General features: G+C 43.1%; 1 protein-coding gene across 28 annotated transcripts in view; it reads left to right on the forward strand.

The window, feature by feature from the left end:
- Nucleotides 1-14733: 14733 nt before the first annotated feature.
- Nucleotides 14734-27813, forward strand: part of tcf7l2 (transcription factor 7 like 2) — a 115937-nt gene continuing 102857 nt past the window's right edge. For 3 of the 28 annotated variants that reach the window (XM_020453622.2, XM_020453627.2, XM_020453625.2), the window contains exons 1-3: nucleotides 14737-15313; nucleotides 15462-15528; nucleotides 15682-15806. In XM_020453622.2, the coding sequence (XP_020309211.1) occupies nucleotides 15125-15313; nucleotides 15462-15528; nucleotides 15682-15806 (381 nt within the window). In that variant the 5' untranslated portion in view covers nucleotides 14737-15124. Of the gene's footprint in view, nucleotides 15314-15461; nucleotides 15529-15681; nucleotides 15807-27813 lie in introns of all 28 variants that reach the window. The other 25 variants (XM_031798965.1, XM_031798966.1, XM_031798969.1 and 22 more) reach the window with 14 other exon arrangements.

The following is a 27813-nucleotide window of genomic DNA, read 5'->3' on the forward strand; positions in this document are numbered from 1 at the left end:
TGCATTCTATGGTATCCCAACGCTACGGTATTTAACAAACCCCTCTGCATTCTATGGTATCCCAACGCTACGGTATTTAACAAACCCCTCTGCATTCTATGGTATCCCAACGCTATGGTATTTAACAAACCCCTCTGCATTCTATGGTATCCCAACGCTACGGTATTTAACAAACCCCTCTGCATTCTATGGTATCCCAACGCTACGGTATTTAACAAACCCCTCTGCATTCTATGGTATCCCAACGCTACGGTATTTAACAAACCCCTCTGCATTCTATGGTATCCCAACGCTACGGTATTTAACAAACCCCTCTGCATTCTATGGTATCCCAACGCTACGGTATTTAACAAACCCCTCTGCATTCTATGGTATCCCAACGCTATGGTATTTAACAAACCCCTCTGCATTCTATGGTATCCCAACTCTACGGTATTTGGGCTTGTTGCAGATATCGAACAGCATTGACAAGTCTTTTTTTTGCTCCTTAAAGGATGTGAACATTTGTAAATGAATGCTCCAAAGTGTCGAGCGGTATCAGGTCTCCTCCTGTCCGTGGGGGTTTATCGAGTGTGTCTATGGTTGATCTGCTCTCTAAATCCTCCCATGACCTCTCCCTGCCTGGAGCCAGCCCCTAGCCTTTCTTGGCTCCCTGCTGCGCACTCTCCCTCCATCCTCCTACCTCTCCTTCCTTTCCTTCCACCTCTCCCTCCTTCTACATCTCCCTCCCGCTTTCCACCTCACCATCTCGCCATCTTTACCAATACCTTTTCGTCTCTCCTCCCATTCACTTTATTGTCCTCTTTCTATTTAACCTTATCGTTCTCGCTCCATCTACCTATCTCTCTATCTTTCTTGCCACCTGTCCATCTCTTCTTTTGACTTTCCCTGCGCCTCAGTCCATCACGCTGACCTATTTTTATCATGTAATATTTATGCACCTATTGTTTGTTTCCTCAGTCTCTCTATGCCTCCCCGTGTGTCTCTGTCTATTGTCTGTTGTCTGTCCAGCGGCGAACTGCTGACAGGACAAATGGAAAGAACAGCTGCTTCTCCTCTACTCAGGGTTCTATCGTAGCGTTTTTTCCTTCATTTCTAAAATGTTCACTTGCCTTTCCCCATTTTTGAGAGGGGACTAAACAGCATGCTAATGAGTCGTTGAAGACACCCTAGCCTCGCCCACTCTCTAATAAAGATGTTGGAGTTTAAAAGCTGCTTCAGTGTTCCAGAAGTGTTCAAATATACATGACGTGTGCCATCCTTGTTTGCTTACAATATCCTTGTTTTTAATCTGCAAGTCAAATCCACTTGATGATGTGCAGGCTGGCTTTGTGAATCTTTGTTTTTAGTGAATCTTCTAAGTGAATATCATCTCCAAATAAATGGCAGAGCAATGGGCATAGACTGAATGTAAACTCCAAAAACCTGGCACCACATAGGGCATTGGTGGTGAATGTGGTTTGTATTCCTCTCATAGTTACCAGAAAGCTTCACTTTATGGGTTGAGTGACACAGACAACATTGGTGCTATGGGCAAAGCGTGACACCATTAACCGGGAGACTGGACAGACTTTGATGATGTGAATGTTGTTTGGAATTAACAAAGTAATGTGTCACAGCAACACCTAATTCACACTAGCATGGGGACAGTACTGTGAAATATCACCCATAAACAAATAACCCAGAATATGAGAGCTCAGTCCAGAGTTGTCAGAGATTGCCATTGAAAGGGTAGCTGAGTGTGCGTGCTTACATGTGTTTGTCAGAGGGCTCCGTGTCACAAAGTCTCCATGGAAAGCAGATACATGCATTTGAAACACAAACATGTGAAATAACACTGCCCTGTCGCTCCCTCTCTCTTTCTCTTCATCCCTCTCTTTCCAGCTCCCTCTCACCATTGTGCTCCCTCTCTCTTTCTCTTCATCCCTCCCTTTCCAGCTCCCTCTCACCATTGTGCTCTCTCTCACTTTCTCTTCATCCCTCTCTTTCCAGCTCCCTCTCACCATTGTGCTCTCTCTCTCTCTTTCTCTTCATCCCTCTCTTTCCAGCTCCCTCTCACCATTGTGCTCTCTCTCACTTTCTCTTCATCCCTCTCTTTCCAGCTCCCTCTCACCATTGTGCTCTCTCTCTCTCTTTCTCTTCATCCCTCTCTTTCCAGCTCCCGCTCACCATTGTGCTCTCTCTCACTTTCTCTTCATCCCTCCCTTTCCAGCTCCCTCTCACCATTGTGCTCTCTCTTTCTCTTTCTCTTCATCCCTCCCTTTCCAGCTCCCTCTCACCATTGTGCTCTCTCTCTCTTTCTCTTCATCCCTCTCTTTCCAGCTCCCTCTCACCATTGTGCTCTCTCTCACTTTCTCTTCATCCCTCCCTTTCCAGCTCCCTCTCACCATTGTGCTCTCTCTCTCTTTCTCTTCATCCCTCTCTTTCCAGCTCCCTCTCACCATTGTGCTCTCTCTCTCTTTCTCTTCATCCCTCCCTTTCCAGCTCCCTCTCACCATTGTGCTCCCTCTCTCTTTCTCTTCATCCCTCCCTTTCCAGCTCCCTCTCACCATTGTGCTCTCTCTCACTTTCTTCCACCCCTTTCTCCCTCTGTCCATCACCCTCCATCTCCCTCTATTTCATCTTATTAAAGCGCGTGGATTGTCGCCGTTATTTACCAAATATAGTCTGACAAAAGAAGAAGTGGGAATTTTGACTGATTGAACATCAAAGAAGCAACGTCTCCGCCTTTTCTATTAGAACCCATTAAGAACAGAGGAAAACATCCATTTCTCACACATCAATGGCGGCTTCCTAATCAATTGAAAAAGACACTTGTATGGGGATGCAAATCGTATCTTTGTCTTATTAAAGCTTTTAGAAGATGCATGTCGGGATTTAATGTTATGAAATAAAAGAGGCAGTTTTTTTATTTCTTTAATTTTTTTATCTAAAGATGCAGAGGCGTTGGTAATGGTCTAAATCAAAGCCAAGGGACTCTCTTAATTACCAGAGGAGTTAGCCTATCCTTATTAATATTGATCAAATATACTGGGATCTGATTTCCAGGCTTATGATGCATTTGGGAGGTTGGTTAATGAACGGAAATAGAACATGGGACTCATTTCACCGAGTGAAGAAAAAGCACGGACCGTGATGGAACAAGGGTCTGCGTTTTCATTACAGTTATCGCTAACTATGCTGGTCAAAAATATAAAGACAGAATGAAACCACCGCCTCTCTGTGCTGTGGTTTATGAGGACCGACCTGTGGCTTCAATGGCATTAAAAGGCATGCTTGTGTGGGGTATTTGTGTCTCTCTTTGCCCTTTGCCCTCTTCTTGTTCAGGTAATGAATTGCTATATCCTAATTGCAATTTGTGGCTTTGGAGGAAGGCAATTGCGTCAAAAAAAAATTCAAAGTTGCTGCTCAATGAAACCGTTTTGATGGAGTGCACAGCTCGAACCACTCAAATGGGCTTTTGTCCTCTATAGGCTTGAACGCACAAAACACACTACAATACAGGCAGTACATCACAGATCACTGAATGCACATTTGAATTGTAAATCGGTAGGGACACTTTCAAACATGTTAGTAGACAGTAAGCACACCAGTTATCAAACGTACAGCGAAAACGCAGGAGGAATCTTCCCGGCATGTTGAATCGTAGTAAGCGATAGATAGATAGGTGGTGACCAAAAGAGACTTCGTGCCCTTGGATATATTCAATACACCTTTTACAACACCATGAAGGTGTATAATTTTGTTTATTTTGATTGAAATTCTTATCAAAATCCTCCAGCTATAACTTAAAGTAGGCCGTTTTGTCCACCCATGTAAAAAGCATTGATTGGTGTTAGCTTGAAGCCATCATGAATACATTGCACACAAACTTGAGGCCAATTGATTTTCCTGCATTAATTTCTTAATTAGCGTCCTGGTATGGAAACCGTGAGGGGTACTGATAAAATCACTGGTGGAGTTTAGACCGATTGGAAAGAGGGCATTTGGAGGATACGGGGAGCAATTCAAAACAGTAACCAGGAGAAAATACACAGATGTGCTTAAAATAGATGCGATTTGGTTGATTTTCATGTACTTTAAGGAAAATAACAGATTTGTATCAGTTTGACCTAGGGCAGAAGTAATCAATATGGCAAATCATTATGCCCTTAAACTAATGCCCATGATAATAACTCACATCACACCAGAACTCTGTAAACTCTCGGATTACGTCATATAATCCATAATTTTGAAGAGTTTTGTTATTTTGTTTACCTGCATTTACTCTCCTTTATAGCTTCCTTGCTGTATGCTCTGTGTCACTCTGCATAGGAGAGTCTGTATACTGACTAAAGAGTAAAAATACAGTACATTTGGATATAAAAAATATATACATCACCTCACCCATTGGGAGTGATTCTAATGGTCATGATCCAGTGGTCCCAGGGCGACCTCATTTTCCCTATCTGGTTTCACCAAAAACTAGTTCATGTGTCTGCTGCATCCATCTTGTTTTTTTTGCCAGGCATCAACCATAACCCTGTGCCCTTTGACCTCGGAACCATTCTCTGCCTCCGTCAGTGTATAAGCTTTGATCTTGCATGCAGCTGTATCCCTTCACCCACCTGCTGTTTATGAAAACACAAACTGAACAAACACGAACCGGTGGAACGTACTGTAGTCACAAGTAATTGATGAGAAAACGATTTCATTTGCATTATGGAGCATCTCATTTGAGCTAAGGTCACTAAGCCATTGTGGCAATATTGAATACCTCGTGAATGTAGTCCTACAGCATAATGCACAATCGTGCCCCCTTCCAAAGCAATTACCGATATTAACCTTTTACTGCAGTGGGCTAAATCGGGGTCACACAGAGTGTTTCTGGGTAGTCTTAAACAAATCTACTTTGAAACCAAAGTATACACCTCACACACATGGTTATGAGCTTCAAAAACAGAAGACACCTGTTCCATGTCAGATATAGAGTTGATATGTAATAGATTTTGACATTTTATTTTGACACTTTATATACATTACAGAAGGCTGTGTTTAAAAAAAATTAAGTAATCTTTATTAATTAGGAAAAATATTAAGAACATTCCACTCATGAGACCAAAGAGGGCCCCTTAGTTCTAGTGAAGGGAAATCTTAACGCTACAGCAAACAATGACATTCTAGAAGATTCTGTTCTTCAAACTTGGTTGCAACAGTTTGGGGAAGGCCCTTTCCTGTTTCAGTATGACAATGCCTCTGTGCACTTAGCAAGGTCCATACAGAAATGGTTTGTCGAGATCGGTGTGAAAGAACTTGACTGGCCTGCACAGAGCCCTCACCTCAACTCCATAGAACACCTTTGGGATGAATTGGAACGCCGACTTCGAGCCAGGCCTAATCACCCAACATCAGTGCCCGACCTCACAAATGCTCTTGTGGCTGAATGGAATTAAGTCCCTGCAGCAATGTTCCAACATCTAATTGGAAAGCCTTCCTAGAAGAATGGAGGCTGTTATAGCAGCAAAGCGGGAACCAACCCCATATTAATGCCCATGATTTTGGAATGAGATGTGCTCGACGAGCAGTGTATAAACATTGAACTTGGATTTACTGCTATTAGCTGATAGAAAAACATTGAATAACACATGCATACATGGCAAAACAGATCCAAAGGAGACATACAGGAAAGCATCAGGAAAAAAACGAACAACAATCACAAAAAGGTTACATGTGTAACCCTGGTTTAAAAAAAGCATTTGTATAAATGTTTTACCGGTCTGTAGCGGGGTATCTTCAGACAAGTCTCGTGAAGCTTGTAAGCAAGTCTTGTGAGAGTCTCAGGCTTTTGATAGTGGGCAGCTTAAACTGTTGGTGCTTGACGAGCGCTTTTCATGAAACGCACCATTTTTGGGACGTCTCGTGTACGAACAAACACGGCTGTAGCTCTGCTACCTTGCACTGCCGAGGCGGGAGGCCGACATCGGAGGATGCGGTGGATTGAGACACAGCATTGGACTCTGCAGCTAGAGACTTCTGTTGACGCAGAAGTCTCCCGGCTTAAACAGACAGATTGCGATGGTGATTTTTGTATTATGCTAATTACATGTCCACATGGGCGCGGACATCGAGGCGAGGGTTAACATTCTGGGGGACACAAAGTCTGAATCTATTCAGTATTTTTGTGTTAGAAAGGTTGTTTTTTTTCTCAGGAACTTGCAATGTCCTATTCAAAGAGCACCTGCATACAATCAACTCTGGAGCTATACAGCCACGACCTATGTGAACGCACCGCTTGGACATAATTTGTTTCTATATATAAATATGATTGGAAAACAATTCCATGAAGCGTGAGAAAAAGACAGAGAGAATGATAGAGCGAAAGGAGGGGACGCAAACGTGATGTGGACAATGGGTAAATATCCTAAATAAGCCCCTTCTGAATGGAAATCTAATTCTCAGGCCGCCCACCCACCACCACCACTACCCCCCTCAACATACACACACTTAATTCAGCCACAAAGGGCAAACGGCTTGCTCTCAGCCAGTACAGTTGTAATTATGGGCCATTCTTCTGAATGTCATTGAAACATTGTTCCTGGTCTTTCTCCTCCTGGCCCTAAGACCTGCTGTTGCCCCCCCCCCTCTACAAAAGTAGAGGTGGTGTGGTCCAAAACACAAGCCCATCATTATGAGGCACTTCCTTTTAGTACGAAACAGGAAGCGGGGGGTCAGGATAACAGTTATTTTCCACATGCCTCCCGTGCATCTCTTTTGATATGGTTGTTTGTGAGGTTTGTGAGAAGTGAGAAACCAAAAAGGGCAGTTCTCTGTCAGTTTTCTTTGTGGTAATGTTTAGTGCCACACCTGACCTGCAGTCAGTAGAAGCCAAATGGCACAAGCCTTGTCAGCATCATTATAAATACTGCACATATTTGTTTTCAAACCAGACAAAACCAACAAACTTAACAATGGCCACAAATCTGTCCTTTGGTCTGATGAGTCCAAATGTGAGATTTTTGGTTCCAACCGCCCTGTCTTTGTGAGACGCAGAGTAGGTGAATGGATGATCTCTGCATGTGTGGTTCTCACCGTGAAGCACACTTAAGACTCACTTAACCAGTATGGCTACCACAACATTCGGCAGCAATACGCCATCCCATCTGGTTTGTGCTTAGTGGGACTATCATTTGTTTCTTAACAGGACAATGACCCAACACACCTCCAGGGTGTGTAGGGGCTATTTGACCAAGAAGGAGAGTGATGGAGTGCTGCATCAGATGACCTGGCCTCCACAATCACCCGACCTCAACCCAATTGAGATGGTTTGGGATGAGTTGGACTGCAGAGTGAAGAAAAAGCAGCCAACATGTGCTGACCAAATTTGGGAACACCTCCAAGACTGTTGGAAAAGCATTCAAGGTGAACCTGATTTGGAGAATGCCAAGAGTGTGCAAAGCTGTCATCAAGGCAAAGGGTGGCTACTTTGATGAATCTCAAATATAAAATATATATTGATTTGTTTAACACTTTTTTGGTTACTGTATGATTTCATATGAGATATATCATAGTTTTGATGTCTTCACTATTATTCCACAATGTAGAAATTAGTAAAAATAAAGAAAAACCCTTAAATGAGTAGGTGTGTCCAAACTGTTGACTGGTACTGTATATGGATCTATGATGTAGGCCTCCGTAGTTTTCACTTCTCATTAGGTGTCAAACACCAGGAAAACACAATAATACCCAACACAAATCTGCTGTGTTGTTGGCCTACCATTGAACTTTACCTAACGTTTACAAGCCAGAGGTGGCTTCCCACTGGGCACTGATGTCAGTTCAATGTCTAGTTTTGAATTACATTAGTTGAGTTGTCAACTAATGTGAATTCAATGTGAAATAAACAAAACATATCGCCATGCCATTGGATTTAGGTTGCAAATCGGGTGAGAAAAAAAAAGACAAAAATGCCTTACGTTGATGACGTTTTGCAAATCTAAACAGTTTTCCACGTTGATTCAACGTCATTACTTTGTTTTTTAAATTACATTGAAACAACGTTCATTCAACCTGTTTTTGCTCAGTGGGTTGGCTCGCCATCCAGCAAGACAATTCTTCTGACAGACAGACTTACACTGCTGTGCCTTGGCTGACACATCGGAGGTGACCACAAGGTTTGAGGACAGTGAACACAGACCCTGGCTGTGTTCTGTAGCGCCAAGGTCCTGCAGTTCTGTCTCAGGTTGGTTCCATGTTTAGAGAGCTCTAGGTCTGCCTCACCCTCTGATTAATGACTATCACATCCATTTCTGAAAAGCCTGCTGTTTGTTTTGGATGAAGGAGGCAATTCACTTAATTTCTCTAATATGGTTCTCACGATGTACTGTTTTGTAATGGTGGACTGGTTGGAGACAGTCCGGTGTTGCCAGCAGCCAATACCTACAGAGGTAGAAGTAATGCTACAAAACCAGAATGTTACCATCAATCATGTTAGTCTGACCTGTTACTTGAACTCTCCTTCATATTGTGCTTCTCACTTCTAAACAATCTAATGCCTATAATTTGTACAGTATCGAAAAAGTCTGAAAACGTGTTCGCTCACGACGCTCTGGATAAGAGCTTCTGCTAAATGGCTAAAATGTCAAATGTAAACATTTACAGAGTGAGTATATATGTTTGGGAATTAATGTATAGTTTTTAATAATCTAATCAAACTACAGTTGCTTCGTTGAACAGATTGTTAAAGAAATTGTGGCATAAAGAAATTGTGCACAGTATGAGACAAACCCATGCTTATTTTTGTGACTTACTCTCCAGCATTAATAGAGGGGGTGTGGTCAATATACCACGGCTAAAGACTGTTCTTATGTGCGACGTAACGCGGAGTGCCAATCAGCATTCAGGGCTCGAACCACCTCTTTTATAATCTCTTTTCTGTTCTACTCAGCTTTCTGAGTGGTATTGTATGTTTGTACTGTACACTGGCAGGAAACATTAATTAACCACCTCTGCAAACACATTTTGGTAGTCCGATTAGCTTTTAAAATAATTATGAAAATACTGTACATCATAAAATAAAAGGTCCTTTGCATAATCAAATACAGTTTTAAAATAAATTCCCCCATTATTGTATTTTACACAATGGGGAGAACCATTAGAAACACATTATTGTGGTTAACCATGTCATTATTCATATGATATAATGAATCTGAACTGTACTAGAAAAAATGCTAAAATGGTTACCAGAGCCTTCACATACAATAGGGCTAATTTGTCATTGACTAAATGCAATAAAAGGTTAAATGCCAAGTTCCACTTGTTAAAGACAGAAAACATTATATTGTTTTATTAATCTTGCTCCGACTGGATCTGGCATGACTCAAACTGTAGTTACCCTTTAAATACGGCTTTAAAATGCACATATTGGTACCAATATGAAAACAAGTTGGTAGGCAGACGGTTAGTGCTATCCGGGATCTTTGGGACGTCCCTAACCTAAACGCTAACCGTAACCTTACCTAACCCTAACACTTACCTTAACCATTTGAAATGTAAACTTCAATGGGGTAACGTCAGAGTTGGGACGTCTAAAAGATCCCAGATAGCAAGGACCATAGACAGACCCTATAATATACTAATTGTCCCCAGACCCATTTCAGCCTGCACGGTCGGGAATAAAGAGGCATTGTGGGTAATTAACTGTTGGCTCACATAGTTTAGTATGTGTGCAGGACTATCTTGCCTGAGGTTGGCTGTAAGGACACTAGGACTATAATAGCTCTTTCCACTGTAATATCTAGGAAGGAAGAGTGGTTGATCAAATACAGTGGTGTGTATTGATATAAAGTGGTGAGAAGGTGAAAGAATTGATAGGTCCTTTTACAACTAAAATAATTCCTCCATTGTGAAATTACTACAGTGGGGGGAACAAGTATTTGATACACTGCCGATTTCGCAGGTTTTCCTACTTACAAAGCATGTAGAGGTCTGTAATTTTATCATAGGTACACTTCAACTGTGAGAGACGGAATCTAAAACAAAAATCCAGAAAATCACATTGTATGATTTTTAAGTAATTAATTAGTATTTTATTGCATGACATAAGTATTTGATACATCAGAAAAAAATTACTTAATATTTGGTATAGAAACCTTTGTTTGCAATTACAGAGATCATACGTTTCCTGTAGTTCTTGACCAGGTTTGCACACACTGCAGCAGGGATTTTGGCCCACTCCTCCATACAGACCTTCTCCAGATCCTTCAGGTTTCGGGGCTGTCACTGGGCAATATGGACTTTCAGCTCCCTCCAAAGATTTTCTATTGGGTTCAGGTCTGGAGACTGGCAAGGCCACTCCAGGAACTTGAGATGCTTCTTACGGAGCCACTCCTTAGTTGCCCTGGCTGTGTGTTTCGGTCGTTGTCATGCTGGAAGACCCAGCCACGACCCATCTTCAATGCTCTTACTGAGGGAAGGAGGTTGTTGGCCAAGATCTCGCGATACATGGCCCCATCCATCCTCCCCTCAATACGGTGCAGTCGTCCTGTCCCTTTTGCAGAAAAGCATCCCCAAAGAATGATGTTTCCACCTCCATGCTTCACGATTTGGATGGTTCTTGGGGTTGTATTCATCCTTCTTCTTCCTCCAAACACAGCGAGTGGAGTTTAGACCAAAAAGCTCTATTTTTGTCTCATCAGACCACATGACCTTCTCCCATTCCTCCTCTGGATCATCCAGATGGTCATTGGCAAAATTCAGACGGGCCTGGACATGCTCTGGCTTGAGCAGGGGGACCTTGCGTGCGCAGCAGGATTTTAATCCATGACGGCGTAGTGTGTTACTAATGGTTTTCTTTGGAACTGTGGTCCCAGCTCTCTTCAGGTCATTGACCAGGTCCTGCCATGTAGTTCTGGGCTGATCCCTCACCTTCCTCATGATCATTGATGCCCCACAAGGTGAGATCTTGCATGGAGCCCCAGACCGAGGGTGATTGACCGTCATCTTGAACTTCTTCCATTTTCTAATAATTGCGCCAACAGTTGTTGCCTTCTCACCAAGCTGCTTGCCTATTGTCCTGTAGCCCATCCCAGCCTTGTGCAGGTCTACAATTTTATCCCTGATGTCCTTACACAGCTGTCTGGTCTTGGCCATTGTGGAGAGGTTGGAGTCTGTTTGATTGAGTCTGTGGACCGGTGTCTTTTATACAGGTAACGAGTTCAAACAGGTGCAGTTAATACAAGTAATGAGTGGAGAACAGGAGGGCTTCTTAAAGAAAAACTAACAGGTCTGTGAGAGCCGGAATTCTTACCGGTTGGTAGGTGATCAAATACTTATTGCATGCAATAAAATGCTAATTAATTACTTAAAAATCATAAAATATGATTTTCTGGATTTTTGTTGAAGTGTACCTATGATAAAAATTACAGACCTCTACATGCTTTGTAAGTAGGAAAACCTGCAAAATCGGCAGTGCATCAAATACTTGTTCTCCCCACTGTATATAACTGCAGTTTATAGGAACATCCATAACAACACTTTTTAAAATGTATTTAATTTTTACCCTTTTTTCTCTCCAATTTCATGATATCCAATTAGTAGTTACAGTCTTGTCCCATCGTTGCAACTCCCCTACTGACTCGGGAGAGGCGACGGTCGAGAACCATGCTTCCTCTGAAACACAACCCTGCCAAGCCGCACTGCTTCTTGACACACTGCTCGCTTAACCCGGAAGACAGCCACACCAACGTGTCGGAGGGAACACAGTCCATCTAGCGACCGAAGTCAGCTTGCAGGCTCCCGGTCTGCCACAAGGAGTCGCTAGAGCGAGATCGGACAAGGAAATCCTGGCCGGCCAAACCCTCCCCTAACCTGGACGAGCTGGGACAATTGTGCTCCGCCTCATGGATCTCCCGGTCACGGCCAGCTGTGACACAGCCTGGGATCGAAAATGGGTCTGTAGTGAAGCCTCAAGCACCGCGATGCAGTGCCTTAGACCACTGCGCCGCTCGGGAATGATATAATATACACTGAGTGTACGAAACATTAGGAACATGACATAGACTGAACAGGTAAATCCAGGTGAAAGCTATGATCCATTAATGAAATCTACTTAAATCAGTGTAGATGAAGGGGAGGAGACAGGTTAAAGTTGAATGTGCAAGCCAAAATATTTAAAGTGCCTTTGAACGGGGTATGGTAGTAGGTGCCAGACGCACTGGTTTGAGTGTGTCAAGAATTGCACCTCTGTTGGGTTTTTCACGCTCAACAGTTTCCTGTGTGTATCAAGCAGGGTCCACCACCCAAAGGACATCCAGCCAACTTTGACACAATTGGGCCAGCATTCCTGTGGAAAGCTTTCGACACCTTGTAGAGTCCATGCCCCAACGAATTGAGGCTATTAGGAGGGGCAAAAGGGGCTGCAACTCAATATTAGGAAGGTGTTCCTAATGTTTTGTTCACTCAGTGTACAATAATAATAATAATCATCATAAATAATAAAGTAATTCATCAAATGCCCATTAGATTACATACCATCCTGTTTTTGGCTGAGTCACACATCAGCCTATTAAAAGGTCCCTCAGATTAGACTCAATGGGACAGCATCAGAGGCAGGTACCCCGCTGCAGGCACGATAACACGCCACACAACACAGTGAACTCTCAGGCACCTGCTGAGGTAATCCAGGGAGAGGCAAGCTTGGAATTCCACTGCTTTGGGCTGTTATGTGTGGGCTCCAGGTCTGTAGAGCTGCGAGTGGTGGGGCGCCTCTTTGCTGCATACACAGACATACATGATTATCTAAGAAGAGTATCCTTATATTCCCTCCTGCCCAGCCAATGTTTCCTTCCTTCCTTCCTCAATAATTTGATAATGTTGTGTAGATTTCTACCATATTGCTTTCAGCTGATCCAGTCATGCCAGATCAGTGATCATATTGCGCTTTTAAAACAGCCTGTTTAAGCGAGTTGATATACAGGTTCATTATAGAGCCCTTATCTCTGGCATGCAGCAGGTCTATGTGGATTTATTTTGTCAACACAGTATTTTGACCACCGAGCAGAAGACAGACTAAAAAACAGTATATTATGCCATTAAAAAAAAAATCCTACAGTTGTATATTTAGTTTTTTTCTGGAAGAAACATTTAATCATTTATTAAACATCACTTTTATGATTATTAAATGGAATATTACTTTTCCAGGCTACATTTTGGACCCTCACAAGTGGACTACTGAGTCACACACATGCTCTCTCTCTCTCTCTCTCTCTAAAGTGGTCTGTCTAGAGCAGCCAAATGAGAGGTGTGTCAGCTATAGGCCTATTCCATAAACTGCTTATATTTTCCAAGAAAAATGTTATACATGCCTACCAACAGCATTTTAGGGGTCATCAAAAATATGAACCCTATAGGCCGAAGCAGAGATATACACTTTAATAATTACATTTCAGAATTAACAATGAAGAAAATTGTGCGAAACAAAAAAATGCTAAACCCTCGTTTTGTTTCTCTGCCTAATTTATTCAAACACTTCAAACACTGAGCGAAGAAGGACTTATTTTTGAGTTCCGAGAGGTTGCTGTTTTTAAACAACACTTCGAGACGAAGGTGTGAATACAAGCAGCGATAAGTGTTGAGGATGATCGTATACCACATTCAGGTAGGCAGTTTTATATTCAATAAATCTTCGTCGTAAAAAAGACTAGATTACTGGCCTTCTTGCTAGGCAGGCCTACAACCAGGCTTCTGTCAATTGACCGTGACCTGATTGACCGCCTTGTGTAGAGCTGTCAAGGAGTCAATTAAGCATATTAATATTTAGACAGGTGACATAATTTGACGCAAACAGTAGGTTTAAGTGTGTTATTCATTAAATTGTCGTACAAAAAAAATCTAGCATATCGTCCAATTAAAATATCTTTATTCCAGCACCACTCGATGTCCATTATAAATAAACCTGCTCCATAATTATTTATTTTTTCGAGAGCCGTTAATAATTTGCATCAATGATACAAATGAGCTGAAAAGTTTATTGCTGGCATTTTTTCCCCTGTGCTTTAGAAATCTGTCAGATGGAGAAAAGAACACAGCACAAATGTACCAAGCCCCTGTTATATTATTCAGAATGAATAGGCTACAGGTTAGTCTTAAAACCCCGGCCTCATTAGCCCCTCTGCCTGTATTCTTCCCAACCGTGTGCAGACTGAGAGCACGTCTGTGCGCCCATTATTGTGTCCTTTGTATTTCAAAATGCAAATGCATGAACTATAGATGCAACCTAATTCAGGATATAGTCTAAAATATACAATTATGCAATCTGTTATGAGAAATGTACAACAACATTTCTAATAATATCAACATAATCATAGCTAGGATGACATGGGCTAAAGATAAAAGGAACGGGCTCAAGATGTCATAGTAATCGAAATGGTATTCATACTGCTTCATGTAACCTGCCTCTACCCTATGAAGCAAATGTTGATATAGCCTATATTGATTTAAGTTTATCCTAGAAAGCATGCGCAGTAAACTTTTGGCCCCTATGCCGTGGCTTTTCAAAATTGCTACATTTTGAAACGGGAGAAAATAAGGATGTGCTCTCTATTCATTTTCAGTGGGAGACCGCCCATATATTGAATCCGCATTTACAAGTAGGCTACTTCAGCCTATTTTGCTTTTCCAGCACAAAAGCAAACGGGCGCTTCACTGTCCTGCGTTCCTCACCCCAAACTGCCTTCTCTAACTGCACACTCGTCCGCCTGCTTCCTCCAGGCTTTTTTCTCTCTCTCCCTATTTATAAAAACGTCACTTCAAGTCCCTCCCTTTTTGAATCTCATTAGTTTCTTGTGTGTTTCTCCCTGTCAATAATCCTGAATCCAGACTCTCTCTATTTCCATCCCTCTCTATCTGTCAATCAGCGCCGCCTTTGAACTGAAAACCACTCCGACCAACTTCAACTCACTCAATCCGAGCGGCTCAGCTCCATCTCCGGCTTCTTTTTCTGCCAAGATTCCCCTTCTTTTTTAGTTTGTACTAACCGCCAGTGCTTGGAAAACGCCAATACAGACTCTAAACTTTAACTCGGATTCTAGATCACCAAGATCAAGGGTTTAAAACTTTGTGTTTTTGCCCCCCAAAATTGCTCGGGAAAATGCCGCAGCTCAACGGCGGTGGAGGGGACGATTTGGGTGCGAACGATGAAATGATTTCCTTCAAAGACGAAGGGGAGCAGGATGAAAAAATCTCGGAGAATTTATCAGCAGAAAGGGATTTAGCAGATGTCAAATCTTCTCTTGTAAATGAATCAGAAACAAATCAAAACAGCTCGTCGGATTCGGAGGTAAGTGAAATAATCGATTGTCCATTCGGTAGTTTGCAACCATTTACTTATTGTGCGCGAAATGTGCAGTGAAACCACGGTATTTAAAAAGTAATGATTTCCCTATGTGTTTCTTTAATGCAACCCCTGTGTTTCGTTGCATTTCAAGGCGGAAAGACGGCCTCCGCCTAGATCTGAAACTTTCAGAGACAAAACAAGAGAAAGTTTAGAGGAGGGTGAGTTTCTGCTTTTCCGTTCACGCTCTTGTCTCTTAGATTTTTACACAATGGCACTATATGAGCGTGCCGAATGAGTTTCTTCTGGAATCTCAGATGCATCAAAGTTTTCAAGGCACTTATAAAAGTTATTCTTTTCCCCCGCCATGTTAGCTGCGAAAAGGCAAGATGGAGGGCTGTTCAAGAGCCCACCGTACCCGGGCTATCCATTTATAATGATCCCCGATCTTACAAGCCCGTACCTTCCGAATGGATCACTTTCTCCAACAGCTCGCACAGTAAGTTCGTTTATTTACACCTATACATTAGTGGACACAACCCAAGTAGCCCCTAGAGTAAACGCGCATTGTCACCCAGCTAGGTGTGTTTAGTTGTTAAATGTAGACAGAAGTTTCACAATTTATGAACTGTACAATGGCATGCATGTCGCTTGCAACACAGTGTCCCTGCATGTCTCTCTGAAGCCGATAGCATTCTATAGGAGTAGGGATACTCAATGCGTTTCCATCACCTCAAATAAAAACAATTGTATGCAAGGTCATGTGCATATGATGAATAATCTATTTCTTGTTCACCTGTGATCAAATTATAATACAAAACATAAACATTAATTTTAATAAAAACATTTCAGTTTATAGTGGACAATTAAAAATGATTCTTGTTTTTCTTGTTGTTATTGTATTATTATGTGAGTTTCCGATAGGCTGCTTCTGGCTCTGATTTTATACTGCCCCCTAATATAATGTTGTACTCTGCCTTGGCTACGTTGTTTTCACAACATCATTGAAAACCTTTTTTGTTTTTACTTTAATGCTTAAAACTCATGACCCATTTAAACCTTCTTGGTACTGTGTAGTAACACCTAACACAAGTACGTTTAGATAAATATATCGACATAGAGGAAACTCAGAAGAGCATTGAGAAGGAACCTTCTGAAAACCTACGTGTTGATTAGTTGATTGAATTTGAATCTGTCTAACGGCATTGACATTAGCTGAAAGAGGCCTGTCATTGACAGTTACTTTGAATATGCAGACATTCATATTTTTCCCTCAAACATTTCAATCTAAAACAATTGATGTATAGGCTGGAAATAATGTTAGAATTTGACATGCTGCAGTGTTGTAGCCTCTGTACTGCTTGCATACCACTCTAGCCTGTAACGGGTAAACCATCGCTCTTAAAAGCATGTGCCATGTAAAACGTTATTTATGAATAAATTCATCTTATTTATTAGAGGCTATCAGCTTTGCTATAATTATGCAAACTTACTCAATTACTCGCCACCTCCAAGTCCCACTGGGCAATGCTTAAGCGGGATCATTTTCTAAACCATTCTTCTTTCTTTTTTTATGGTTGCAATTACAAGTCGTCGCTTTAGGACATGTCATCTAATTTTACAAGGTTAAGGCAAAAAAACAAACAGGCATTAGGAAATATGAACTTACCCCCATATACTCCTTTTGGTAATTCAATGCATATTTGTTTCCTCAATTTAGTGCATCAGGCACACCTTGAAAATCAACACACATGTGATGGGCAATGCAATGCATCCTTTTGTGTCTGACACATGTTAAGCATGTCTTATAACATGTCGACAAATTAATTAAACAGCTATTTTTTTGTTTGTTGTTTTTTTTTGGACATCTTATTGAATTATCTTGCTATTTGTATATTTTATGATTAGGTCTTTTATTAAATGTGTGTATCGTGCATATTTGAGACCAATTGCCATTCTTTACCTTTAACACACACACAACGCACACACACACACACACACACACACACACACACACACACACACACACACACACACACACACACACACACACACACACACACTTTAAGCTGGCTTCTTATTTCAACGGGCAAGGGTTAGTTTCTTTTTGTTCACTATAAACCCAGGTCTAGCACTAGCACACGTAACTTCCACATTAAAATGTTGTTATGTACTAAGCTAATAAGAATAAAGTCATGGAATGCCCTTGCTCTGTAAGAAGATGCTGCTGTACATGTCTCAATCTGATCTTGGGTCTGTGTACAGTCTTCCTCCTCTTGCCCATTAGTTCAGAGGTAATTCCTAATCAGGAACATTGTCATATTAGCCTTTTTGGTCACTGTCATTCCCCATCACCTACCTGTATGTGGGATAAGATCAGCTGCACAAAATAACATTTCAGAAATGCCTAGCGAACCGTGTTTGCTTTGTAATTGGTTTACAAAGCAAGGCGACATTGCACACGTGATATAATTTTATTGCACAAATAGAACTGCACTATAAATGTGCAGTACAGCTATATTCTTCCTCCCCTGAGAGTACGTCATACCTTTTTAGGCTGACGGTGGTTTACCTACTGCACGAACCCAGCCCTCCTTTTTACACCGTGTGTGTCCAGACGTGAGAGCTTTGATGTTTTGTGTCCGTTGTATTCATAAATGTATAGCATCAATAATTCACCTGGGCATTGATTATCTGTCTACCTCCCTAACTAGTAATGAAGGCTGCGGAATATGACTGGTACTGTGTCTGTGATTGGAAATGGCTAGCTCACTCCATTGTTATGTTACAGTTCTTTGATATAGCAGGCGTCGTTGGTTGTCCAATTTTCGAATTTAATCGATTTCCGGTCTTGTTGGCGCAGACGGCGCAATACTATTATTTTTGAAATTCATGTTTTGGCATGTGTGTGCACATTTGAGTTTTTTTGTTTCCATACCTTTAGGCATTTATTGGTCCAAGGTGATACGATTGTGGTGTTAGTGATGCTACGGTCTTACCAATTGAGTTCTCCTTTTTGTCAGTGGGCTGTGATCTTAACATTTTCGGCACGCCTTTCTATGCTTCCTGTGATTCCGTTACGGCATGTCTTTTTGAAGTGTGAGTGTGTGTGTGTGTGGAGGTCACTATAATTTGTCTGACCTCAGAGAGCTATAATGAGCGAGAGTTTGTTTTTCCAACCACCTAAGTCTAAAAAGCTGTACAATTTGGGATCATTTAGCAATTTGACATGACGTTGTGCCCAGGGTGTTAGGCCTCCTGCCCTCTTCTCCTCCCTCTTTCCCTCGTTCCTCACTTCCTTCCCCTCCCTCCTTTTCCAACCTCACACAAAGGTCTGCTGGTTCAGTAGGAGCAGGATGAATTGGTGAAGAGGCCTGGCCAGCTAACCCCCGGTGCCATACTGTTTCTTGCACATCTCTCTCTCTCTCTTTCTCTCTCTCTCTCTGTGATTGTGCAGATGCTAGTGCTAACATGGGTCTTTCTGAAAAGGTGATGGGTTAGCTCCAGCGCTACGGGCTAACGTCACACCTCAACAGGTCTGCAGAGAGGCGAGAGAGCGGGGTTCCAAGAACTCTGGCATAGGGCTGCAGGGCCATAAATCTACTGGGTTTATTTACTGCCTCTCGGACTTTTGAATGTTAAGATATTTGACGCCACCCCTGGCCCCATAATTCCCGGGGCAAGCAGGCTTTTGGCTGGGGTTTTGTGTTTCGTTGTATAATTACGATTAGTTTTAAAAAAGGAACAAAAAAAGAGAGAGGGAGAGAGAACACAACACCAAGATTCCACTGGTCTATTTAGAGTGGGGGAAAAAGACGCTCCCGAGACCCGTGGCGATTCCACAGCAAGCTCGGCGAGCAGCTATGTGTGGTTAGCTATACCAATAGCTTTTTTTCTCTCTTTTCTTTGTTTCACTTGTATTGCTGCACCAGTATCTCTCCTATTGTGGTAGACCCATCTATTTAAAAAAACTAAAAGAATACTACTTGCCTTCACAATTAATGACATGCCATTTTTACATGTTTTTGGAGGGAATGGTGGATTTGTGGTAAGATTATTGCAATTAACATCCGATTTAGCAGTTGTAATTGAACATCAGCCTGGAAATAGCACCTAGCGTAGTCCTTTGTGTTTATGTAGATGTGATGGTATGTCCAATATTTTGGAATTGACACAGACGGTATCTTTTTAAATATGTTAGCAGCATATGCATAACAATGGTATATGATGTGGATTGTGTGTGTTCGTTCTGGTGCAGCTCTGAATGGCTTGTCCCTGCGAGGTGAGGAAAGATAGCTTCATGTGGATTTAGGGGATAGACCCAAACCTTATCAAATCGGCTTTACATGTTAATAGGACCTAATTGCTATCCGCAGGGGGTTCATGGCACTATGCGTCCACATTTTGTGTTTCACCTCGCAAAACGCACTCCGAATTTATTAAGGTTGTGATCCTTTTGTCCTGCAAATCACTTTTGTTTACAAAGTATAGTGGAAACAGGACCCGCTCTCTCTCTCCCTCTCTCTCTTTCTCTCTATCTTTCCTCTCCCCCCCTTCCACCTCTCTGTTCCTCTCATCCCATGCAAGGAAAAGAAAACATCTTTATTTTTCTTGAGCTCGATAAACACCCATAAAAAGTGCAATCTGTTTTGGATTTGAGGGAGTTAAGTTGGGGAGCAAAGTTTGGCACCATTAAACTAAAATTGGGGCCTGCTAGACATTAGCGGTGCACAGCACATTCTCTCAGCTTAATTAGTCCAAACTGTAATTGTTCATGGTCTGCCAATAGGAGTAATGCTCAGGAAAAGTGGAGTTGCACTAAATCGGCCCACGGCTTTTAAAACAATAAATCACTCGCATATTTGTGCCGTGATTCAGATGGAGTCTCGACCTCTCCCATCTCGACATGTGGTAAATTGTAAAGTCAATGAATCGCAGATGTAGAGAAAGAGGGGGGGGGGTTAGAGAGGGAGAGTACAGTAAGGTTTTGTTAGCGCCTGGTGAATGAATGGAAAAGATTTGCGCTGTAAATATTTACAGAGATGTTTTTTTTTTTTCGTTGGCAGGGCTTAATTGTCTTATGCTGATGATGTTGGCAGGCAAAGCTGTGTGGAAGCATTCAAAACTCTCCATCAGTTGGTTTGAAACGACACGCACACAAAAATAAGTCAGTCCAACACGTTTGTGGGCGTGTTTTTAATTCGGTCTTTAAACACTGGGATGGGAATAGTTCCCTACTGGTAGTGAATAAAGTTTGGGTATAGTTCATTCTTCTTGTGTCCCCTTATGTTTACCTATCAAACCTATGCGATGGGTTTTTGTGTAATAGAACTCTAAATCTAAGGTTTTCAAAAAGGTGATGGGTTTCATTCAATTGTAATAGACCTATAACTGAAATATACAATGTTTGTTCCTCAATAGAACTGTGGCTGGTAAAGCAAATTGCATAGACTACCGACAAAACACTTTCACCCCCTAACCTTCCACTCCCCTATCGCTGGGCCATACCGCTGTATGCTATTCTGTTAAAGAAGCAGCTGTGGACTGGTGCTCCTCTCTTCTTCTCTTCCACTCACCCCCCCCCCCCCCCTCTCCCTTTCTCTCCATCTCTCTGTCTCTGTCTCCCATGCATTTCCATAAAGCTCAACACAAAGATCTCACTGTACATCTGGAATGCAACTTTTGTCATCTGTTAAACATAGTCTTGCTGCCGGGCCCACAGGACTTGGGGCTCCCTGAAACATGGAAATCTAATGATTGCCTATCTGTGGGTGTGTGTGTGTGTGTGTGTGTGTGCATGTGTGTCCCATATATGTGCGGCACAGTATGTGCATGCAATATGCACTCATATATTTGATATTCTATGCTCCCTAGATCGGACACATGTAAAATGCATGGATGTTCCCTGAATTTTAAGTGGCAGTTCCTATGGTTCTTTGTTGTATTGTCCTTATACCTTTTAAATGGTTCTGACACAAATGCACGTGCTGCGAGCGTCGGATGAGTTAGCCCTGGACTGCTAGTCGAGATGTCAAGGCTTACCTTACAGGCAATGACTCCTTAAGATCGACAATCTCACCCCTTTATTCTGTAATTCTACTGAAGCTGAAATATTTTTTTCTCTCTCCATCAATTATAGAATCAATATAGTTTAGAGTAGGTGGTAGTTGTATTCCTTTACAATAGAGCTGGGTTTTGCACTGCAGCCAGTACAAAGATACGATTTCTGGGGTATTTCGATCCCCATTAGCTGTTGTAATATCAGCAGCTACTCTTTCTTGTGTCCACAAATAGCTCTGTGGTACATCTGTAGTATTGATTGTCTGTTTAATGATCATTTCATGATCGTCATACCACAGACCTTTTCATAGGGAAACACTGTATCATTAAGTGTGTTGTATTTTTCTAATGCACGTGCACGGTATTTTACTGTCTGTTTTTTTGGGGGGAAATAATTATTGATGCTATTATTGATAACATTTACACTAGGTATATATTTTTTTGTTGTCTTGCATATTTCCATGAACTCATTCATTCAAGCCCAGCAGCGAAATGAGTTTACCGGCGGCGTGGGAGAGAATGCGTTGGGGGGGGGGGGGTTAAGAAAAGCGGGAAATGAGTCCATCGATGTGTGTGTGTGTGTGTGTGTCTGTGTGGGGGGGGGTCGCACAAAGGCCGGTTGAATAGGGTGCATAATTGCTGTTAATGCCGGGCAATGAGAGCAGCGACAGTTCCTGGTTAATGTCCAAATAATAGTGCCTCCAGGCCTCACATTTATCCCCCCCCAAAAAAACAGCGGGACTAGGAGAAGAGGGAGGGGGGCAAGTTTATTGCCGAGCTTGACAGACAGGCCATGTGTGGGGCTTTTCCTCTGAATGAATCTGGCCACTTCTCTACAGTATTTACCTCCTCCTGTGTCTACGTCTCATCATCAAAATGTCTGCCCTAAAAGCGTTGGTGGGCGAGAGGATTGTGTGACAGTGGGGGAATTTGGTGGTGCCAGGCATGTGTTTGGATTGGAGTGTGTTTGTGGAGGGTCAAAGTGCAGAGTGCTGTCTGTTGGGAAAAGAGCTGCCTCTCTGACCCTTTTATGACGAGTGATAGGAGTGGTTGAGTTTTCCATTGGAGTGTCTGTCTGCTTGCTTGCGCGCGTGCGCGCATGTGTGTGTGTGTGTGTTTGCATGTGTGTGTGCGTGCCCAGCTCGCACGCCTGTGTGTCTGCGGTTTGTGTAACACTATCACAACCCCTAATGATCATGTTGGGCTATATAATAACGAGCCGTGCCAATGTGCAGGGATCACCTGTGGTTGGCCAGCCTTTTATGGATGTGTTAGAACGCTCTAGAATGTTCCATTGTGCGGAAATCTCACTCAGGAGGGCTTGGTGTTTTGGGAGAAGTGATTATGAATAATTGCCTGCAATGTTTGGAGAAAATATGTGAACCCTTTAGGACTTATTCATCCTTGTAGCATCTCACCATTGTTATAAACTACAACAAACCTATAAGTGTATTTTTAACTTGAAAGGGAAAAGAAATTGCAAATATAAAGTCATTGTCATTACAATATTAGGTCCTGCGTTAAAAGAGGCAGCCGTCTTACCAGTGTATCCTGTTATGGTGATTATCTGCTGTATTTAATGTATTCACAAATGTCAAGGGTTTCTGTATTTGTAAGGAGCATAGATCATTTGACATCCTTGAGATGGGTCTGTCTGTCCAGGTTGTGATTGCAATTTTATGTTTGTTCGGATAATCTGGACCCAAATCTTTTAAGATGTGAGGGACTGTTTTGTATTAAACACATCATTGAGAAGGGAAAGGTGATAAAACTATGCACATGTTATATTCTAATTATACTCTTAATTGTGGGAGGATAAGCTCTGAGGAGTGCTGTGTTTGTGTGTGTGTGTGTGTGTGTGTGTGTGTGTGTGTGTGTGTGTGTGTGTGTGTGTGTGTGTGTGTGTGTGTGTGTGTGTGTGTGTGTGTGTGTGAGCGCACTAAGGAGGTGATTGTTTGCTTTTTTGCTGTAAAAGGTTGGTTGATAACTGCTTGAAAAGGTGAGGGAGTTTCAGAGCCATAGCAGAAATAAAATCATCTGCTAATCTCCAGATTATTGTGGGATTTAGAACCAAATGTTGCAGAGATTACTGTATGTAAAAATGCACAAGGCTAATGAAATGTAAGCCCTTTGCACACACACAATGTGGAGTACTGAGAGATCATCCAGGTCTGTGTACCAATTTACCAATAGATTAAGAGCAAATTTCCAGTGTCCACTCTTTTGCTGCCGATTAGAAATCTATTTGCACATGATAATATTGTCCCTCTTAAAAAGGACAGCTTTTTAAGTAGATTTGTTCTCAGTAGATAACATATCATGAGAAGTACTGGTCACATGGGCACATGCTACAGTGGACTCCTAGTAGGCTGTAGAGTAGATTGAATAGCACATCTCATTCTGTTGTGGGATATAATTGTATGTTATGGTCTGTGTGGGGGGGGGGGGGGGGGGTTGTTTGTGTAAAAAGCATAGGTTTAAATCTCCCTAATGCACTCTACTCCACTGAGGAATGGGGTCAGCTATGTTTAGGGTCAATTCCAAACGTGAGGAAATTGACTCCCAGCACTGAGTGAATTGTCAATTGGCTCCCTAAGGGGTCAAAGTGAATTGAGTGTCTGTTTGGACAACTGGCCCGAGGTGGGATGAGTGGCCTTCGCTGTCAGCCAGAGGGGATGGATGCGGACTGAGGACCAAATCAATTGAAAAGCAGAGGGAATTTTGCCCTGTTGAAGTGGAGGACAATTGGATTCAGCAAGGTTGAAATAAGGTTTGGGTTTAAATCATGACCTGTTGTTCACAGTCATATAGCACCGCCGGTAAGGTCGATATCTACAGGGAAAAGGAAGATGCCTCTGATTTTCTATATTAGGCCTATTATAGTGATATAACAGGTTTGATTGACAGTCAATTGAAAGGATTTACATGATGTCATAATAATAGAAGATGAAAAGGAAGAGATTTGAGAACTGAAGTGATGACTGAAATATTGAACGTGGTCCACACAACCGACAGTAAGCGTCTCGGTCGCCATGGTGTCATTTTGCGGGGGTGGACAATGAGGGTCATGTGACTGGCCCTTGTGACGTCTGTCACGGTGCCCTTTAGAACGAGGAGTTAAAAAAAAATATCTTCCCCTTTACTTCCCTTCTATCTTTATACCAATAAAGATACATTGCTGGCTTTGTCATAACAGGTGGTGTTGAGTGGCAAGATTTCAGTTTTAACTCTTGATATTCAGGTTAGCTCATCTGCCTGTGCCCAGGTCACTGCCCTAGCATTGTATGTGAACAAATAAAACCCATTCAGACATCACAGTGGTCAAAGTTAACCTGTTATGGCCATTATGTATTTAAATATGTATTTATCTTTGGAGGATGACCCCGAGGACTTTTTGACATTACTCTCTCTCTCTCTGGTCTGCCCCGCACTGAGGTCTCAGTGGAGAGCAGCTGCTCTGGTAGGGCCAGGCGGACGGAGGAATTCTCTGCTGTTTAAACAGTGGGTCGTCTCAGTGCCGGCCTGAAGGACCGGAGGGGAAGGAAGTTCCTCTGTGTTTACATTGCTGAATTGTCCTGTGGACCCCAGAGTGTCTGATGCACTACTGTTCAAACACAACACAAGTGTAGAGATGAACCCCACCAACACAAGTGTTCACAGCTATAGCGTGGTCTGTCTGTGTGTGGTCGCTCACCACCCTCATTTACCAGATACCACAACCATGGCCGGCTGTTGTTTCTTCAACCTGGAGGTTTGCGTGACTGATATTAAAGAATTGCAAGGTTTGAGTTGAGAAAGAGTGGGGTTTAGATAGATAGTTCCACCAAGGCCTTGCCTACTGGGCAGACAGACATTGACATACAGTGAAGTCATCAGACTAATTGTTGTTCGAATTACCTGTTATGATCCGATGACAAATCTCCCTCACTCCCGCCATTGGAGCGGAAAATGTAGCCGGGATTGGCATGATGTTAGCGAGTGTGTAAACTGCGTTTCAACAAGATGGATAAATGCAATTATTGGCCAGACCTGAGGAGGGGGAAATCCATTTAAAGGCTGTAACGCTAAGCAGAGGTCATGGTTAATTCATTTGGCCAATTTATGGGTGATGTATGAGTGTCGGGGCACATTAGTCAGGGAGGGGGAGTTGGGCCTCAGTGTCCGTCCGCCTGTGTGTGTGTTCTGGGGGAGGTTGGTGTTGAGAAGCGCCGCTGTAGAAAAACACAGTCTCCTTGGTACAAGACTCCCCTGTTTTCTCCTCCTCCCTACCTCCTCCTGCCTACCCCCTCCTCCCTACCTCCTTCTCCATACCCCCTCTTCCCTACCCCCTCCTCCCTACCCCCTCCTCCTGACCTCCTCCTGCCTACCCCCTCTTCCCTACCTCCTCCTCCCGACCTCCTCCTGCCTACCCCCTCTTCCCTACCCTCTCCTCCCGACCTCATCCTCCCTACCCCCTCTTCCCTACCTCCTCCTCCTTACCCCTCCTCCTGACCTCCTCCTGCCTACCCCCTCTTCCCTACCTCCTCCTCCCGACCTCCTCCTGCCTACCCCCTCTTCCCTACCCCCTCCTCCCGACCTCATCCTGCCTACCCCCTCTTCCCTACCTCCTCCTCCCGACCTCCTCATGCCTACTCCCTCTTCGCTACCTCCTCCTCCCGACCTCCTCCTCCCTACCCCCTCTTCCCTACCCCCTCCTCCTCCCTACCTCCTCCTCCCTACCCCCTCTTCACTACCTCCTCCTCCCTACCTCCTCCTCCCTCTGCCTGCCATTTCGGCAGATAATACAAATGGACCATCGGCAGGGAAATGACAAAAAGATACACTGAGTGCAGAAAGCAGGACAGCCGTGCAAATGAGGCGGGGAAAGGGGCGGTGTTCGGCCATGTGGCAGAGTGAGCACCGGCAGCATCTCCATACCAGGGGCTGCAGCACTCAATCAGGCTCAGTCCTCTTCCCCAGCACACAGCTTGAACCCTAACCCCCCCACACACACAAACTCACTATATAGCGCACATAAAGTATATTATGGGTAAAGAAGCACTAGTAGTGGTAATAGTAGAAGGATTCACAGTAGCTGCAGCAGTGTCAGTTGTAGCTGTTGTTGGACTGTACAACTCAATTACACACTCCCTGACCCAGCTAGACTTTGATACTCTCAGTGAACTCAGGGGAGTTTACAATTAAGTTACAATTACAGCGTGGATCCCAACGTTTACTCCAGGCACACAAGGCTCAGGACCTCAGCCCCAGGCAGTCTTACCTATCTGTGCTTCTCACTGTTCCCTTAAAAAAAACAACGCACTGTACAGGTAACTGCCAAAATAAAGGGAACACTCTGAGTAAATGAGGGATATAAAGTATACTGAAAGCAGGTGCTTCCACACAGGTGTGGTTCCTGAGTTAATTAACAGTAAACATCCCATTGTGCTTCAGATTATGTATAACTTTACAGGCCATTACTTTGCCTTTCATGGCTGTGGATGCCTATCATGGCCATTGGATGACCCCATCCACAGGGCACGAGTGGTCACTGAATGGTTGATGAGCATGAAAAGGATGTAAACCATATGCCATCTCATTCACCAGATCTCAACCCAATTAAACACCATTGAGAGATTCTGGAGCCTGAGAACATTTTCCACGACTGTCAACAAAACACCAAATGATGGAATTTCTTGTGGAAGAATGTTGTCGCATCCCTCCAATGGAGTTCCAGACACTTGTAGAATCTATACCAAGGCGCATTGAAGCTGTTCGGGCTCATGTTGGCCCAACGCCCTATTAAGACACGATGCTGGTGATTCCTTTATTTGGGCAGTTACCTGTATGTTACACAACTCTCATGGAAGTGTTTAAAAAAAAAACAGTGGACCAATCGTCTTGTCTCTCTCACAATCTCTAGCCTATTTAAAATGGAAAGATTTGGCCTGCTCTGAACACAGTCATTGTCTCCCGAGAGAGAAACCAGTCGACAGTTACGCAAGTTGAGCGCTATGCAAAAAAAAAAACCCGGTGGTTACAGCAGGGTGGGCGAGAGACTGGGGGAAGTAACATTTTACAGCTCCAAGCCACAGATTGAATCTGAGAGACATGAGGGTATCTCTAGCCATGGTATTGAGGCTTTGTAAGTGGTCTGGATAACACTTAAGCGCCTCTTGGTTGGGATATTGCAACGCGTGTAGTCTACTGTGTGTGTGTGTGCTGTCAGGAAGTGGGGGTTCGTGTTTTTCACCTGACTTCCAGGCAGCGAGCTTTAGTTACTGTGTGAATGCTGAGACTTGTCAGGGACAGGTGTCAGAGTTGCCTGCCATGACGCTCCCCCTGCCACACACACAGCAGCTGGGAGGGCAGGAGTCCATGGCCGTGGTGAGGGGGTAAGGAGACGGCATTCGGTGGAATTCTTCACCCTAATCTCAGCAGGGATCATTTGGTCTGAAACTACTGTA

This window comes from Oncorhynchus kisutch, linkage group LG20, assembly GCF_002021735.2.
Source record: "Oncorhynchus kisutch isolate 150728-3 linkage group LG20, Okis_V2, whole genome shotgun sequence".
Lineage (NCBI taxonomy): Eukaryota > Metazoa > Chordata > Actinopteri > Salmoniformes > Salmonidae > Oncorhynchus > Oncorhynchus kisutch.